Source organism: Pleurodeles waltl, chromosome 11 (genome assembly GCF_031143425.1).
Source record: "Pleurodeles waltl isolate 20211129_DDA chromosome 11, aPleWal1.hap1.20221129, whole genome shotgun sequence".
In the NCBI taxonomy this organism is placed as follows: Eukaryota; Metazoa; Chordata; class Amphibia; order Caudata; family Salamandridae; genus Pleurodeles; species Pleurodeles waltl.
The window spans coordinates 477,714,162-477,728,389 of NC_090450.1; the positions used below are offsets into that span (position 1 = coordinate 477,714,162).

The window sequence follows — 14,228 nt, forward strand, 5'->3', positions numbered from 1 at the left end:
CGTGGATGACGCAGAAACCATGGCAACCATGAACACCATCCACTCAGGCTCCCCCACGGACCCATGCCCTCATCATGTTTTCAACACAGCCAATGCTACCATCGCCCCCAAACTCCGCAAGATCATCAACCTCTCCTTCACTTCCGCCACCTTCCCGGACAGCTGGAAACACGCTGAAATCCAACCCCTCCTCAAGAAACCCAAGGCCGACCCCAACGATCTCAAAAACTTCTGCCCGATCTCTCTCCTCCCTTTTCCAGCAAAAGTCATTGAGAAGATCGTCAACACACAACTCACCCACTTCCTCGAAGACAACTCCATCCTGGACCCCTCACAATCCGGATTCAGACGAAACCACAGCACGGAGACTGCTCTCCTCGCCGCCACAGATGACATCAGACATCAAATGGACAACGGCGAAACCTCGGCCCTCATCCTCCTCGACCTATCAGCCGCTTTTGACACAGTCTGCCACCGCACCCTACTGACCCGCCTCCAGGAAGCCGGCATCCTAGACAAAGCCCTCCACTGGATCTCATCCTTTCTCTCCGACAGAACTCAGAGAGTCCGACTCTCCCCCTTTCGCTCCAAAGCCACCAACCTCATCTGCGGCGTCCCCCAAGGATCCTCCCTCAGCCCTACTTTGTTCAACGTCTACATGGCCCCCCTCGCCAAACTGGCCCGCCAGCATCACCTCCGCATCATCTCCTACGCCGACGACACCCAGCTCGTCCTCTCCCTGACCAAAGACCCACTCACCGCCAAAACAAACCTCCACGAAGGACTAAAATCCATCGCCGAATGGATGAACAACAGTCGCCTGAAACTCAACTCCGACAAGACGGAAATCCTCATCCTCGGGCGCTCTCCTTCGGCCTGGAACGACTCATGGTGGCCGGCCGACCTCGGACCCCCACCCACCCCTGCCAGCCACGCAAGAAACCTCGGCTTCATCCTGGACTCTGCACTCACCATGTCCAAACAGGTCAGCACCGTCTCCTCCTCCTGTTTCAACACCCTCCGCATGCTCCGCAGAATCTTCAAGTGGATTCCAACAGAGACCAGAAAGATGGTGACCCAAGCCCTCGTCAGCAGCAGACTTGACTACGGCAACGCACTCTACACAGGCATCCCAACAAAAGACATCAAACGACTCCAGCGTATCCAAAATGCCTCCGCCCGACTGATCCTCGACATACCCCGCCGATGTCACATCTCCCCTCACCTGAGGGAACTCCACTGGCTCCCGGTGGAGAAGAGGATCACCTTTAAACTCCTCACCCACGCTCACAAGGCACTTCACAACGCCGGACCCTCCTACCTCAACTCCAGACTCAATTTCTACGCTCCCACACGTCAACTTCGATCCGCCAACCTCGCCCTCGCCGTCGTCCCCCGAATCCAGCGCAAGACCTGCGGCGGCAGATCCTTCTCCTTCCTCGCCGCCAAGTCCTGGAACTCTCTCCCCACATCTCTACGCCAGACCCAGGACCTCCTCGCCTTCAGGAGACTCCTCAAAACCTGGCTCTTCGACCGCTAACTGCAGCACACCTCCACCCCCTTCACCCCAGCGCCTCGAAACCCTGACGGGTACATAGCGCGCTTTATAAATATCGTGATTGATTGATTGATTGATTGATTCTGAATTGGGGTGAAACCTAGCTTGGCAAGAAGTACAAAGCTCAAACCGAGAAATGGCACATTGTGTGCATGGGTGGCAGTGAAGTGGATGCAGAAAGATTTTAATAGGATATGTCCATCTGCCATTGTAGTATTGACTAGTTGGTGAGTTATGGTTTAGAAGATGTTCAGCAGATGCTTTTAGAATTAGCTGGAGTCTCTGAAGGTAATAAAAAGGAAAACGATCTTCAATGCAATTATGTATATATAATTTCTTGCAAGAGATTACTTTGCTAGAAGTGTAAATATCTCAAAGGTTCAGACAGTTCTCATAAGGAATATGCAAAAGCACCAAGATCATGGAATTTGCATGTTATTCTTAACATGATCTGGACAAATTGCAGTTTGCTAACTTGATTTAATTGTGATTCAAAGGATTGTGGTTGGAGTCCAAGTTCACTGTAAGGTGAGGGTAATGCCAGTCAATGCAACTAGCGGCACCCGTATCATGATCGGGTGGGTTTTTGAGGTTTAGATGATTTTGACATGAAAATAGTTGCAAATCCTACTGAAGACGTTTACAAGGCCAGGCGGGGGCTGAGGTTTTATTTTGGTAGAGTAAACAAGATCTAGTGGGACCTTGTGTGTCTCTGGTTGAAGAGGTGAATGTTTCTAAGATAGAAGGGGGTGAGCAGCTGATCATGGATGCTTAGTGATGTGTGATGGCGGAGGAGAGGTCTGGTAGCAGGAGTGCAGAGACTCTTTTGTACTTGCAGTGGTCACGAGATCTTTCCAGAAGGCAGACTAGACTTTTATATATGAAGTCCAGTTTGTTCCATTACAATATTGCAAGACATTTTCTCCTCTTACAGTATCTGGTCTTTAGCCTGAAAAAGATAAATCCCAGGATTTGAAAATAGATTGCCTGCTTTTTCTCAATGCGCATTGTATTTAGTATGAGCTTTCTGCATGCTAAAATGATAAAAATATTTTATCCATCCTAAAGTCGAAAAAGTGTAACTCCCTTATTTAATTTTTCAGCAATATTTTTAGATCTGTACAAGTGGGTGCCCCATCACAGACAAACTCTGCTTCCTCAAACGCAACGCCTCCATTTGCAGGTATGTAAACGAACATTGAGGTTTGTAAAGAAGACTTCAAGCACATTGACAGTATTTGATTCCTTGTCCTTAGGGTGTATATGAATACCCTTGTAAGTGGTTTTACCCCATAGTTTTGTTCAAAATTCCTACTGGCAATTTGGCATACTTTTAGCATACATTTCATGCATGGAAACATTTACCATCATAAATGAGAACTTGATGACCTTTTTCTGAAAGTGGAAAATATATTGGCAAGTACACCTGCTTTGGAAAAGTAAAGAAACTATAGTTTTTCCAAATGTAAAGATACTGTTGTCTCTGTTAATGGAAATAACGGAATACCCTTTTCATATGTTGTATATAGTAACATATTTTCCATATTGTGCCATTTTTCGGAGTGCAGTTTTAATCTGTGCTTTAGAATCTTACTCAGTGGCCTGTTTTGAAAATAAGATTTAGTGTTTGTCCCAATATTCACAATGAAAAATAAATAGGATACACTGGAAATTTGCAAAAGATCAAAATTAGATATTACAAAGTCATTTCACGTGAGCTCATTTTGAGTGCATTGTGTTGGTTTCCCACTCTACCTGTTAATCAGTCTTATGATGTTTCTAGGGTACACGGTTATACTTGGACCACCTTCAACTATTCTATCTAAGGTAGCGGAGCGATCTTCACTTTCTATGCCATTTGTTTTCCCTCTGCTTTGAACTTACTTCTGTCCATGGTCTAACACTGGGCGCATACATAGCTCAAAGGTTCTATCTGTATATATGAGGTTAGGGTTTTGTATAGCGTAAGTAGGTCCCCATGGCAGCTGAACCATGGCACCCAGTTCAAAAAGATGTGATACAACAGTTAGAAGATAAAGGTGTGCACATTGCTAAATGACGAAGTAGTAACTATACATGCCATACACCAATACAAAGCAGTGAAGAAAGCCCATAATGACAGGATGTCATGTAAGTATGTGAGAAGGGATCTAGGTCATAAATGGTGTGCCCTTAGTTGTACTTGAGAGAATGGTTGGCTGTGATAGACAGTTAAGTAACCCAGTACATGGAACAGATTAATAATTCAAAGATAGTGTAACATGTCGGATCAGCAATAACATTGGAAGCAAGTTGCAGTACTGTACAGCATCATGCATAGAGCATGTGGGGCACGTTGAGGTTGAGCTAGTTGTGGAGAGTTAACAAGAGTACTAAAAGGGATAATCTTTGTTGCCTGTGTAGCCTTGGAGGATGCTGGTTGAAAGCCAAGGGAAAAAAACCAAGACGGCCCAAAGACACTCAATATTTAGAATTGAGGGCTGCTGGAGGAGCCCCCATCCCCCCTGCCAGCCTCCCACCTGGTGGAGCAGTTATTTCTGCTTGCTCCTGGGCAGGGCATTCACAGTTTCGCTGACCACAAGAACCCCATAAGGGAAACAGAGGTGCGATTCCACCCAGCAGGAGCATTTTCAAAGGTCTCGCCGGGTGCCAACACTTTTCTTTTTCTGCCCACGGTCCTGCAGGCAAGGAAAATGAGCATGTCCCGGGTGTGGGCTCCTCTGAACACAGGTAAAGAGATGGTCCTGGTGGATGGGGTCCGGTCGGGACTTGTAAAGCTCAGAGAGGGTGCGCTACATAATCTGCCCTCTATTACTTAATCGTTGGCCTTAGTGGATGGGGTCCCTGAGCCCATTCAGCCTCAGCGAGAGGGGGGCACATGCCCCCTCCCTATTATCATGAATTTCACCCCCAGGGATGGGGTCCTTGGAGCCGCCTAAGGCTTCAGGAAGGGGGCTTATGTCCCCCTCCCCTAAATAATAAATGAATCATGCCAGTGGGTGCTTATTATTATTTTTGTTAAAAAGAAAATAAAAGCCACAGTCCTACAGAAGTCCCACAGGATCCCAAATTGTTTTAAAAATAATTTTGGGCATAAGTGATCCCTTTGGGATCCCCTCCCCCCAGAAAAGACCTAACGGGCAGAGTATTCCTACCCAGCCCTCTAATACAATTTTTGTAAGTTAGACACGGGACAGGGGACTAAGTCCTTGAGTTCCTGTAATGGCTTTGCTCCCAGGGAAGCAAGATGGTCCAAGGGTATAAAAACCACATAGACCAATCAAAAGACTCCGTTTTAAAATTGGGTTTGAGGGACTCTAACAAGCATCCTTCGAACCCAGCCATCCATATATACAAATATATTTGGAGCTTAATAGCGCCAAAACTACTGAATGGATTTACACCAATTCACAAAAAGCACACTTTCATGACCAAGATTTAGCTACTTGCCAAATTTGGTGCAATTCCATTCAGTATTATATGTGATATCACTTACCAAACAGTTCATACAAAATGCATGGGGATTTTCTGTTTTGGAACCAGCCCTTTTTCTCAACTCTACTTAACGGATCACTTCAAAACTTTCCAGAAAGTAGCGGAGCTGGATGACCTTTTTTTTCTGAAAGTTTTGGGAAGATTAGTCAAATGGTGCCAAAGGTATCAACAAACGAGAAAGCGCTCTGTCTGTGGAAAAGCAGACCTGACTATATAGTTAAGATAGCTCAGCTTCTTCTTGAAACATTTCTGAGTGCTTCATCAAGCGAACCCTGATAAAAAGTGAATGTCTTAGAATGCATTTTTCCCCATTCAGATTTTAGTAGGAAATCTGAACAGGACTACAATAAAACCTGCTGAACAGAAGAACACCAAATTTGGCATTAAACTAGATCCTTGATTCAGAAAGTGTTCTTTTGTGTTTTGGTGTAAATCTGTTCAATGGGTTTTGAGAAATGAAGGTTTAAAATGTATGTATAATCTAGCAGTGTGGTAACCCCACAGTACTACTGCTGAGTACTGTGGTGCTATAAGCTCCAACCACCCGGTCTGATTGATTGGTTGCAACATGGATCAGACTGTTGTGGCTGCGATTTTAGGAGTCAAGACTCTGTCCCAGTCTCCTAAAATATAAGTGGAAAAAAAAGCATAAGGGGACATGTTGGGGGAAACCTCCCCCTTGGTGTGGTGGGTGGGGATTGCAAAGGGACCCTTCCCTTTGGATACAGTTGTCAAAAAATGTATTTCTTTGCGTCATCGTGGATCCATGGTATCACCACAGCGTCCAGTTCGGCCCTCCAAGTGGCTGCACGATGGTACTGGGGATCCCAGACACCAACACACAAGCACACACCCATATATGCACCATCCCCACATACACAACATTCAGATACACACACTCAATACACACACACTCTATACAAACATATGCCCACACACACACAGTCCCACACACAACCCTAACTTTACCCCTACATGCACAAGAATCTCCTATAAATCATCCCACATCCGCACACACAACACTTACCCATTCTCACACTCCAGCACACATAGACACAACACAAAAGTCCAAACTCCTATACACCAGCCCGACACACAAAAAGACTCTGACACTCAAGCTCAACTCCCACACGCACTCACACACCCAGAGAGAAAGAGAGACTCTCACGTATACACATCCCTACATACACAACTACATGCAATCCCCCCACACATACCCGCACACACAACCCTTATACACCCTGACACACACTCATATACATACTCATATATACACTAGCCCAACACATAAACACTCAGACGTGTACACTCAATACCCACATACACACACCCTGACATAAACTACCATAAACAATCTTACACCCCCATACACAGTCACACTTTTACACACAGAACACAGACGTGCATACATACACACCTCATCACACACACACACCGCAACACACATCTACAAAAATCCTGTTCCCATCTGCTATGATTTAGTCACCATCCTTGCAAACACACAGATGCACACTCACAAACTCCCAGACACAGCACTCATGTTGACTTCGCTATAACTTTGGCAAGGTTTGCAACTCTTCACGAAATTTTTCAAAATAAGTTAAGTTGGATCTTGTTGTGCATAGAAAGTTTTGAGGTGGTCCGTGAAGCGGGGGCCTAGAAAAAGTGGGAGGGGGGAGGAGAGGGGAGGGAGGAAAAAAAAGTGTTTCCTTTGTTAATTCCCTTAGAGATTTTAGACATGACTGCCACCTGAACTGCTGGAAAGAATTACACCAAATTTACCAGAAAGGTATCTCCTGGACCATAAGGCACGCATTCTGTTAGTTGGTGTAGTTTTTAAGAAATGAAAGGGAATCCAAATTGGAATATCTAGGGTTGCTACGAATTCACAAATAGTCCTGATCTCGTGCAGAGATCTGATTGTCTGCCAACACTTCAACCAGGGAATGTTGGCAGCCATTTTGGGGCTTGATTTCAGCTCACCATTGGGAGATAGCTGTTTGTTTGCTTGGTGGGAAATGTGACCGCTCTCGCCAAGGAAACGAAAACACTCTGCTTCCAACAAGAAGGACTTGTCAAAATGCTCCCATTTGCTGGAAACAGAGTTTTCATCTCTTTCCCTGCCCTCAGACATGCGGGCAGGTAAAGAGATGAAAGCATTGCTTCTGCACGAAGGGAGCTGCTTTTCCAGCAGCTTCCTGCATGTGGGAGCAATGCTGGCTCCCGCAGGAGACATGGAGCCGGTGAGCCAGCTGGAACCGCAGGGTCCTTGAGGCTCTACCTGCGATCCCTGTACGTGACCAAGGAAAAGCAAGTGTTTTTTCTCTGCAGTTCCATCTTGAAAAGTTATTTATAATCCTCGATGAAAGTGTTTGCATCCTTGCTTTTTTCGCGTGCGGTATCTCATTTAGTGACTGTGATGAGTGGGTTCTTTCTTGTAATCTGCTGGTGAGACCAGAGATTGTGTTCTACCTTTTAAAAAATACAAGTCTGTAAAATGGCCTACAAACCCTACCCATTTGCCCCCCACCCACCAAATATACACTAGTGGTATGCAACGTCTTCCCGCCCTTTTCCCAGAATGATAGACAGCTTACTAAAAGGCCCCCCCCAAGCAAGTTTATCCTCCGTTTTTGGAGCCACATTCTTGATGAAGAGAAATATAATCACATCTCGACAAAAGAAAGAAGCACTTACATAAATTACAAATTATCCAAGTGTGTTTTCCCTGCAGTTCCACCTTGAAATGTTATCTGATGAAGATGCTAGAGGAACAATCACATTGGCAAAGTTATAGACACACAAGGTCACTAGTGACATTATCTTCGTGTCCTTTACGCAGCTGTCATGAAGGAGATGAACTGTTACCCAATGAGGTAGCACTTACTAATTATCCAGTAGAAAGTACTTCAGTTGGGTAGACATTCTGCACAAAACAGTGGACTCTTCTTGGATAAATATGCAGGGCAGGATGCATTCTGTCAAGATTCTCGTTTCACAGAAATTAAACCTTAACAGGAAGCACTCACAGATATAAGCAAAGCAGGTTCCCAAGTTGAAGCTCCTCTTCTGCAAAAGTACTAATCATCCTAATTTTGTGTGCATGGTCAAGGCAAAGCAATTTTTTTTTTCTATGCATTTCCACCTTGTAAAGTTATCTGTAAACCTTGATGAAGGTGTTTGTGTCCTTGCTTTTTTCAAATGGAATATCTCATGTAGTGACAAGTGGGTTCTTTCTTGTCATCAGCTGCTGAGACCAGAGACCTTTTAAAAGCTACAATTATGTAAAATGGCCTAGAAGTCCTGCCCTTTTGGACCCACTCTACATAGAACGTCTTCCCGCCATTTTCACAGGATGATGGACAGCTTACTAAAAGGCCCTCCCGATCATGTCTCCCCATGATTTTGGAGACACGTTCTTGTTGCACAGGAATATGATCGCCTCTGCACCAAACAAAGAAGCACGTCATGCCTGGCATGTGGTTGGGTAGTTATAGGGGTAGCACATTGGCCTTAGGCCATCCCTACAGTCAATCCCCACCACGCACAGCCAAAGGCCGTGCAGCAAAAGTTGGGATAAAGTAATTAAAATTACTTAACAATAAAAAATAAAAGAAAACCTTGAAATTCACTGAAAAAAAAAAAAAAAAGTTCACAGGGACGTTATAGTTAGGAAATATAATTAAAAAAAAAAATAGAAATTCACTTAAAAAAACAAAGTTACAGGGACATTATAGTTAGGCTCACATTTCAAACATACAAAACCATAGAAATTCAGAAGTTGTCGTGCCCTAAGGTAACTAAACTTATGCCCTTGCTATGCACTGCTAACCACCCCATATATTACATCACTCATAACATCACTATGAACTCATTGATAATATCACTACAAGATATGCAGTAAAATTATTGATGAGAAAACTGTGCATAGCGGGAGCATGAATTATTAGGCCTTTATAAATGTTTGTATCCATAAGCTATTCCTGCCAAATTTGTGTTCTCTTTTCCCCAACATCCTGAGGATTCTAAAAGTGCCCTGGGTTTGTGGATTCCCCTGGTGGAGACTGGAAAAATAGGCAAAATAAAGCAAAAAATTTTTTTTAATATACCTAGGGAAAAATTGCTCCAGGTACGTGTCAGTATTTTACCCTAAAAATGGCATCCACAAATGGTTTGCTTTACTAACGTCACCATCTCACCAGCTTTCAGGAACATGCAGTGTCATTCAAAAAGCCTAATCATGTACCACAGTTTTAGCATTTTTCTAAGCGGTAGCCTAACTTCCTTATTTTTGTGCTCTCAACTGAATTCCAGTTTGTGGTGAAAACGTTTGTAAAAACCCATCGGTGATCCAGAAAAGCTATAGATTTCTCAAAAGTAGACAAAGTACTGAATTAAGCAAAGGTTCATATATGTAGATCCCTCAAGGTTTTCCCAAGGAAAATAACTGTTGAAACAGGAAAAAATAGGACGAAACAGGCATTCGCAACAACATTTTAATATAAAATACCATTACGTCCGCAAGACCTTTCTGGTTACAGGGATATATAGGTTTTGTAGGTTCTCTAAGAACCCAAGGTACCCCGAGCAAACAACTGAGCTGCACCCCACAAAGGCTTATCATTAAATACCAAGTATAGACCTATTCTTATATCGAAATAGGCAGAGTAAAAAATGGGTATCAAGGTAACTTATGTATTTCTGAAATGGGCACAAGGTATAGAGTTTAGGAGCCATCGTTATTGTTACATCTCTGAATTTGTAGGTACCCATACGAACGTATGATTTGGGAGGTATTTTCCCAAATGTCATCTTTCTTAAACACTGGCTTACGTTTGAAAGACACAAATTAAGCCTAATTCGATTGGTAATAGCAAGTGTTCTACTATTCTACGCTCCTACAAGTCTTGCGATGTTAAAAAATAAAAAATACCTCACTTGTGTGGGCGAGGCCTAGTACCAGTGACAGGAAATGGCCCAAAATGGAACATGGAAGCAACGCATTTTTCCATTGAAAACGGACCCTCATATTTCGATGGTGGTAGCTCTATATTTTGGACCCTAGTGTGTGAATTTAACTTTAAAGAAACAAAAGGCAAGAAGCATTGTGCAAATCAGGAACGGTTTGTTTAATTAAACATTACAGCCAGGAGTAAAGTTAAAAATCCGGGATCGGGGGACTGTCTCAATGTACATGTGTTCTGCTTGGTGTTTTAGACATTTGTTTGAGTATAGTAAAACAACTACAGCATTCTTGTTTGGGGTGAAGAATGTGAACAGTTGTCATGGAGTCATAAATAGGGTCCTGATAAGAAATGCAGGTGGGCCTCGACCTTTGGTGGACACAACGTGTGCCAGCCAGCAGCGTGTCCAGATGTCCAGCCTGAGGGGTGCGTGATCGCTGTGTGTTACTGTGCGTGCTGTGTTCTGAATGGCTTTGTGTTCTAACTTCAAGTGGCATTTGACTTTATAATGTTTGGGAATGCACACACCACTCTGTGTGTTTTATAGGGGCCAATCTCCTGGGACCATTGTGGTGTCGCTGCCTATCTGTGATCTGATTTTCCTGTTTGCAGGTTTGTCTGCCAACTATCTGCTGTCCCACAGTCAGTAATCTCAGGCATAGGTCTAAAAGCCTTCCTGACTATGTATATGTGGGTCAAGATTGAAGGAGAGTTCATGTTGGGTGGATAGGCTAGTAGTGATGTGATTTTGTTGGTATATGTGATCATGTCATGGTGCACATCACATCAACTTGCCCAGTATTAAGCCTCAAACTTTGACCAAAACAAAAAACAAAAAAACCCTGCATACATTTTTCTCACATTTCTGTGATGGAAAGTTCAGGAATCTGTGGGGAGCCACAAACTTTCTTTCACCTGACATTCCCCCAAGGCTCCTGATACAAATGGTGCCTCACTTGTGTGGGAAGACCTAGTGCAAGCAACAGGAAATATCCCAAAACACAACATGCACTTGGCACATTTTTTCACCGAAAACTGACCCTTTTTTTTCCACCGATGTGGGTTGCTCTAGATTTTGAGCACTAGCTCAGCTGACACCTAGAGAAACCTAGCCAACCTGTAAATTTTTTCAACCTAGACAACTAGGGGTATCCATAGTGGGCTGACTTGCATGACACTCACCACGTTTTTTTTTTTTTACCCAGGATCACTTGCAAACCTCAATCTGTATATTTTTGAAAAACAGGGACCTTATGAAATCCAAAATGGTGTGACTTGGGTGGATTCCATTAGTGTTTTTTTTACCTACAATGCCCAGCAAACCTCACACTTTGCGGGAAATCATGCATTTTCCTTACATTTCTGTGATGGAAACTTCCAGAATCCGCATCTCACATATTAAACATACAAAACCAGAGAAATTTACCTGTTCGAGTTATCTCAAGTAACTATAACTCGTGCCCTTAGGTAACTATACCTCGTACCCTCACCATGCACTGCTAATTAACCCATAAATTACGGCACTCATGACATCGTTGAGGTATATCTATGTAATATTTGCTGTCGCATTTTTTACGAAAACACTGTGCATGGCGGGGCATGAGTTATAGTTACCTTGGGGCACTAGTTATAGTTACATGAAATAACTCAGACTATAACAGGTACATTTCTATTTTTTTTTACATTTAAAATGTGAGCCTAATTATAACGTCCCTGTAACCTTTGTTTTTTTTTAAAGTGAAAATATATATATATGTTCGATGGCATGTGTAGCTGCAGATACACATGCTGTGCACAGTCCGCCGTCTGGTGTTGGGCTCGGAGTGTTACAAGTTGTTTTTCTTCGAAGAAGTCTTTTCGAGTCACGAGACCGAGGGACTCCTCCCATTTCGATTCCATTGCGCATGGGCATCGACTCCATCTTAGATTGTTTTTTTTCCGCCATCGGGTTCGGACGTGTTCCTTTTCGCTCCGTGTTTCGGGTCGGAAAGTTAGTTAGAATCTCGGAAAAAAACGTCGGTATTGTTTGCGTTCGGTATCAGGTTAGTTAGAACAAATCGACACCGAATTTTGAAGAGCTCCGGTGGCCCTTCGGGGTTTTTTCGATCCCCCGTCGGGGCCTGGTCGGCCCGGCCACGTGCGACTTCAAGGCTGATGGAATGGACCCCATTCCGCTTCTGCCCAAAATGCCATAACAAGTATCCGTATACGGATCAGCATCTGGTCTGTAACTTGTGCTTGTCCCCCGAGCACAAGGAGGATACTTGTGAAACCTGTCGAGCGTTTCAGTCGAGGAAGACGCTGAGATACCGAAGAGCCAGGAGACTACAAATGGCGTCCACGCCGACAGGTCAAGAACGCTTCGAGGAGGAAGAAGAAGCTTTCTCCGTCCACGAGTCGGATTCTGAAGAACTCGACGCCGAAGAAACACCCAAAACCGTGAATAAGACGTCGAAAATAAAGACTCACGAGAAGTCCACAAAAGCCCAGGGGACGCCACCGCCAACAGGCCATGGCTTAACCCGAAAACTAGGTGACCGATCCAAGGCACCGAAAAAGGGCATGCTGGTGTTGAAGTCATCCGACTCCGGTCGAGATACCGCCACACAGCAACCTCGGAGCCGAGACAGCGGCTCCGAGAAACTTCGGCACAGAGACAGCGGCACCGAAGAATTTCGGCACCGAGACACGCCGAAAACAAAGAAGGTTTCTTCGGAGCCTAAAAAGACTTCCGAAAAGGTTTCGGTTCCGAAACATCCAGCCTCGGAGCCCAAAACGAGTTCCTATACAGAGGAACAAGGATTAACCTCCCAATTACATAGATTTGGAGAGGAGCTTCAAGCTGTAGAGCCTGACTACACGCAAAGGAGGCTTCATATTCATGAGGACACAGGGAAGATAACCACTCTTCCCCCAATCAAAATAAAAAGGAAACTTGCCTTTCAACAAAAGGACAAGCAACCACAGGCAAAAGTGGCAAGGAAAACAACCCCACCACCTTCTCCACCACCATCAACACATGCATCACCAGCAACAACTCCACCATTGATGCACTCACCAGCTCATACCACAATGAGTCAGGATGATCCCGATGCCTCCCTTTACGATGCTCCAGTGTCTGACAACAGCCCAGACTCCTATCCTACAAAACCGTCCCCACCTGAGGACAGTACATCCTACACACAGGTGGTCGCAAGGGCAGCCGAATTTCACAACGTCACCCTACATTCTGAACCAATTGAGGATGACTTTCTCTTTAACACCCTATCCTCCACCCATAGCCAGTACCAAAGCCTTCCCATGCTCCCAGGAATGCTAAGACATTCAAAACAAATATTTCAGGATCCAGTTAAAGGCAGAGCCATAACTCCAAAAAAGTACAAGCCACCGCCAACAGATCCAATCTATATTACAACACAACTAACACCAGACTCAGTAGTTGTTGGGGCAGCTCGTAAGAGAGCCAACTCTCATACCTTAGGAGACGCACCACCTCCAGACAAGGAGAGCCGCAAATTTGATGCTGCGGGAAAAAGGGTTGCAGCACAAGCAGCAAATCAATGGCGTATTGCCAATTCACAAGCACTTTTGGCAAGATACGACAGAGCTCATTGGGATGAAATGCAACATTTCATCGAACACTTAGCCAAGGAGTTCCAAAAAAGAGCGCAACAGGTGGTGGAAGAGGGACAAAGTATCTCAAATAATCAGATACGGTCTTCCATGGATGCAGCAGATACAGCTGCAAGGACAATAAACACTGCAATCACGATACGAAGGCACACATGGCTGCGCACTTCAGGGTTCAAGCCGGAAATCCAACAAGCTGTGCTCAATATGCCATTTAATGAACAGCAATTGTTTGGGCCGGAGGTAGACACTGCCATTGAGAAACTCAAAAAAGACACCGATACAGCCAAAGCCATGGGCGCACTCTACTCCCCGCAGAGCAGAGGCACATTTCGAAAAACACCTTTTCGGGGAGGGTTTCGAGGTCAACCCACAGAAACCACAACCTCACAAACAAGGCCTACTTACCAGGGTCAATATCAACGGGGAGGTTTTCGTGGGCAATATAGAGGGGGCCAATTCCCAAGAAATCGAGGAAAATTCCAAGGCCCCAAAACTCCTCAAAATAAACAGTGACTCACAAGTCACACAACCCCATCACATAACACCTGTGGGGGGAAGACTAAGCCAATTTTACAAAC

General features: G+C 44.5%; 1 protein-coding gene across 13 annotated transcripts in view; it reads left to right on the forward strand.

Annotated features, from left to right (window-relative positions):
* AGFG1 (ArfGAP with FG repeats 1) overlaps nucleotides 1–14,228 on the forward strand; it is a 328,958-nt gene that overhangs the window by 196,262 nt on the left and 118,468 nt on the right. For all 13 annotated transcript variants that reach the window (XM_069213848.1, XM_069213840.1, XM_069213844.1 and 10 more), the window contains one exon: nucleotides 2,662–2,741. In XM_069213848.1, the coding sequence (XP_069069949.1) occupies nucleotides 2,662–2,741 (80 nt within the window). The remainder of the gene's footprint in view (nucleotides 1–2,661; nucleotides 2,742–14,228) is intronic.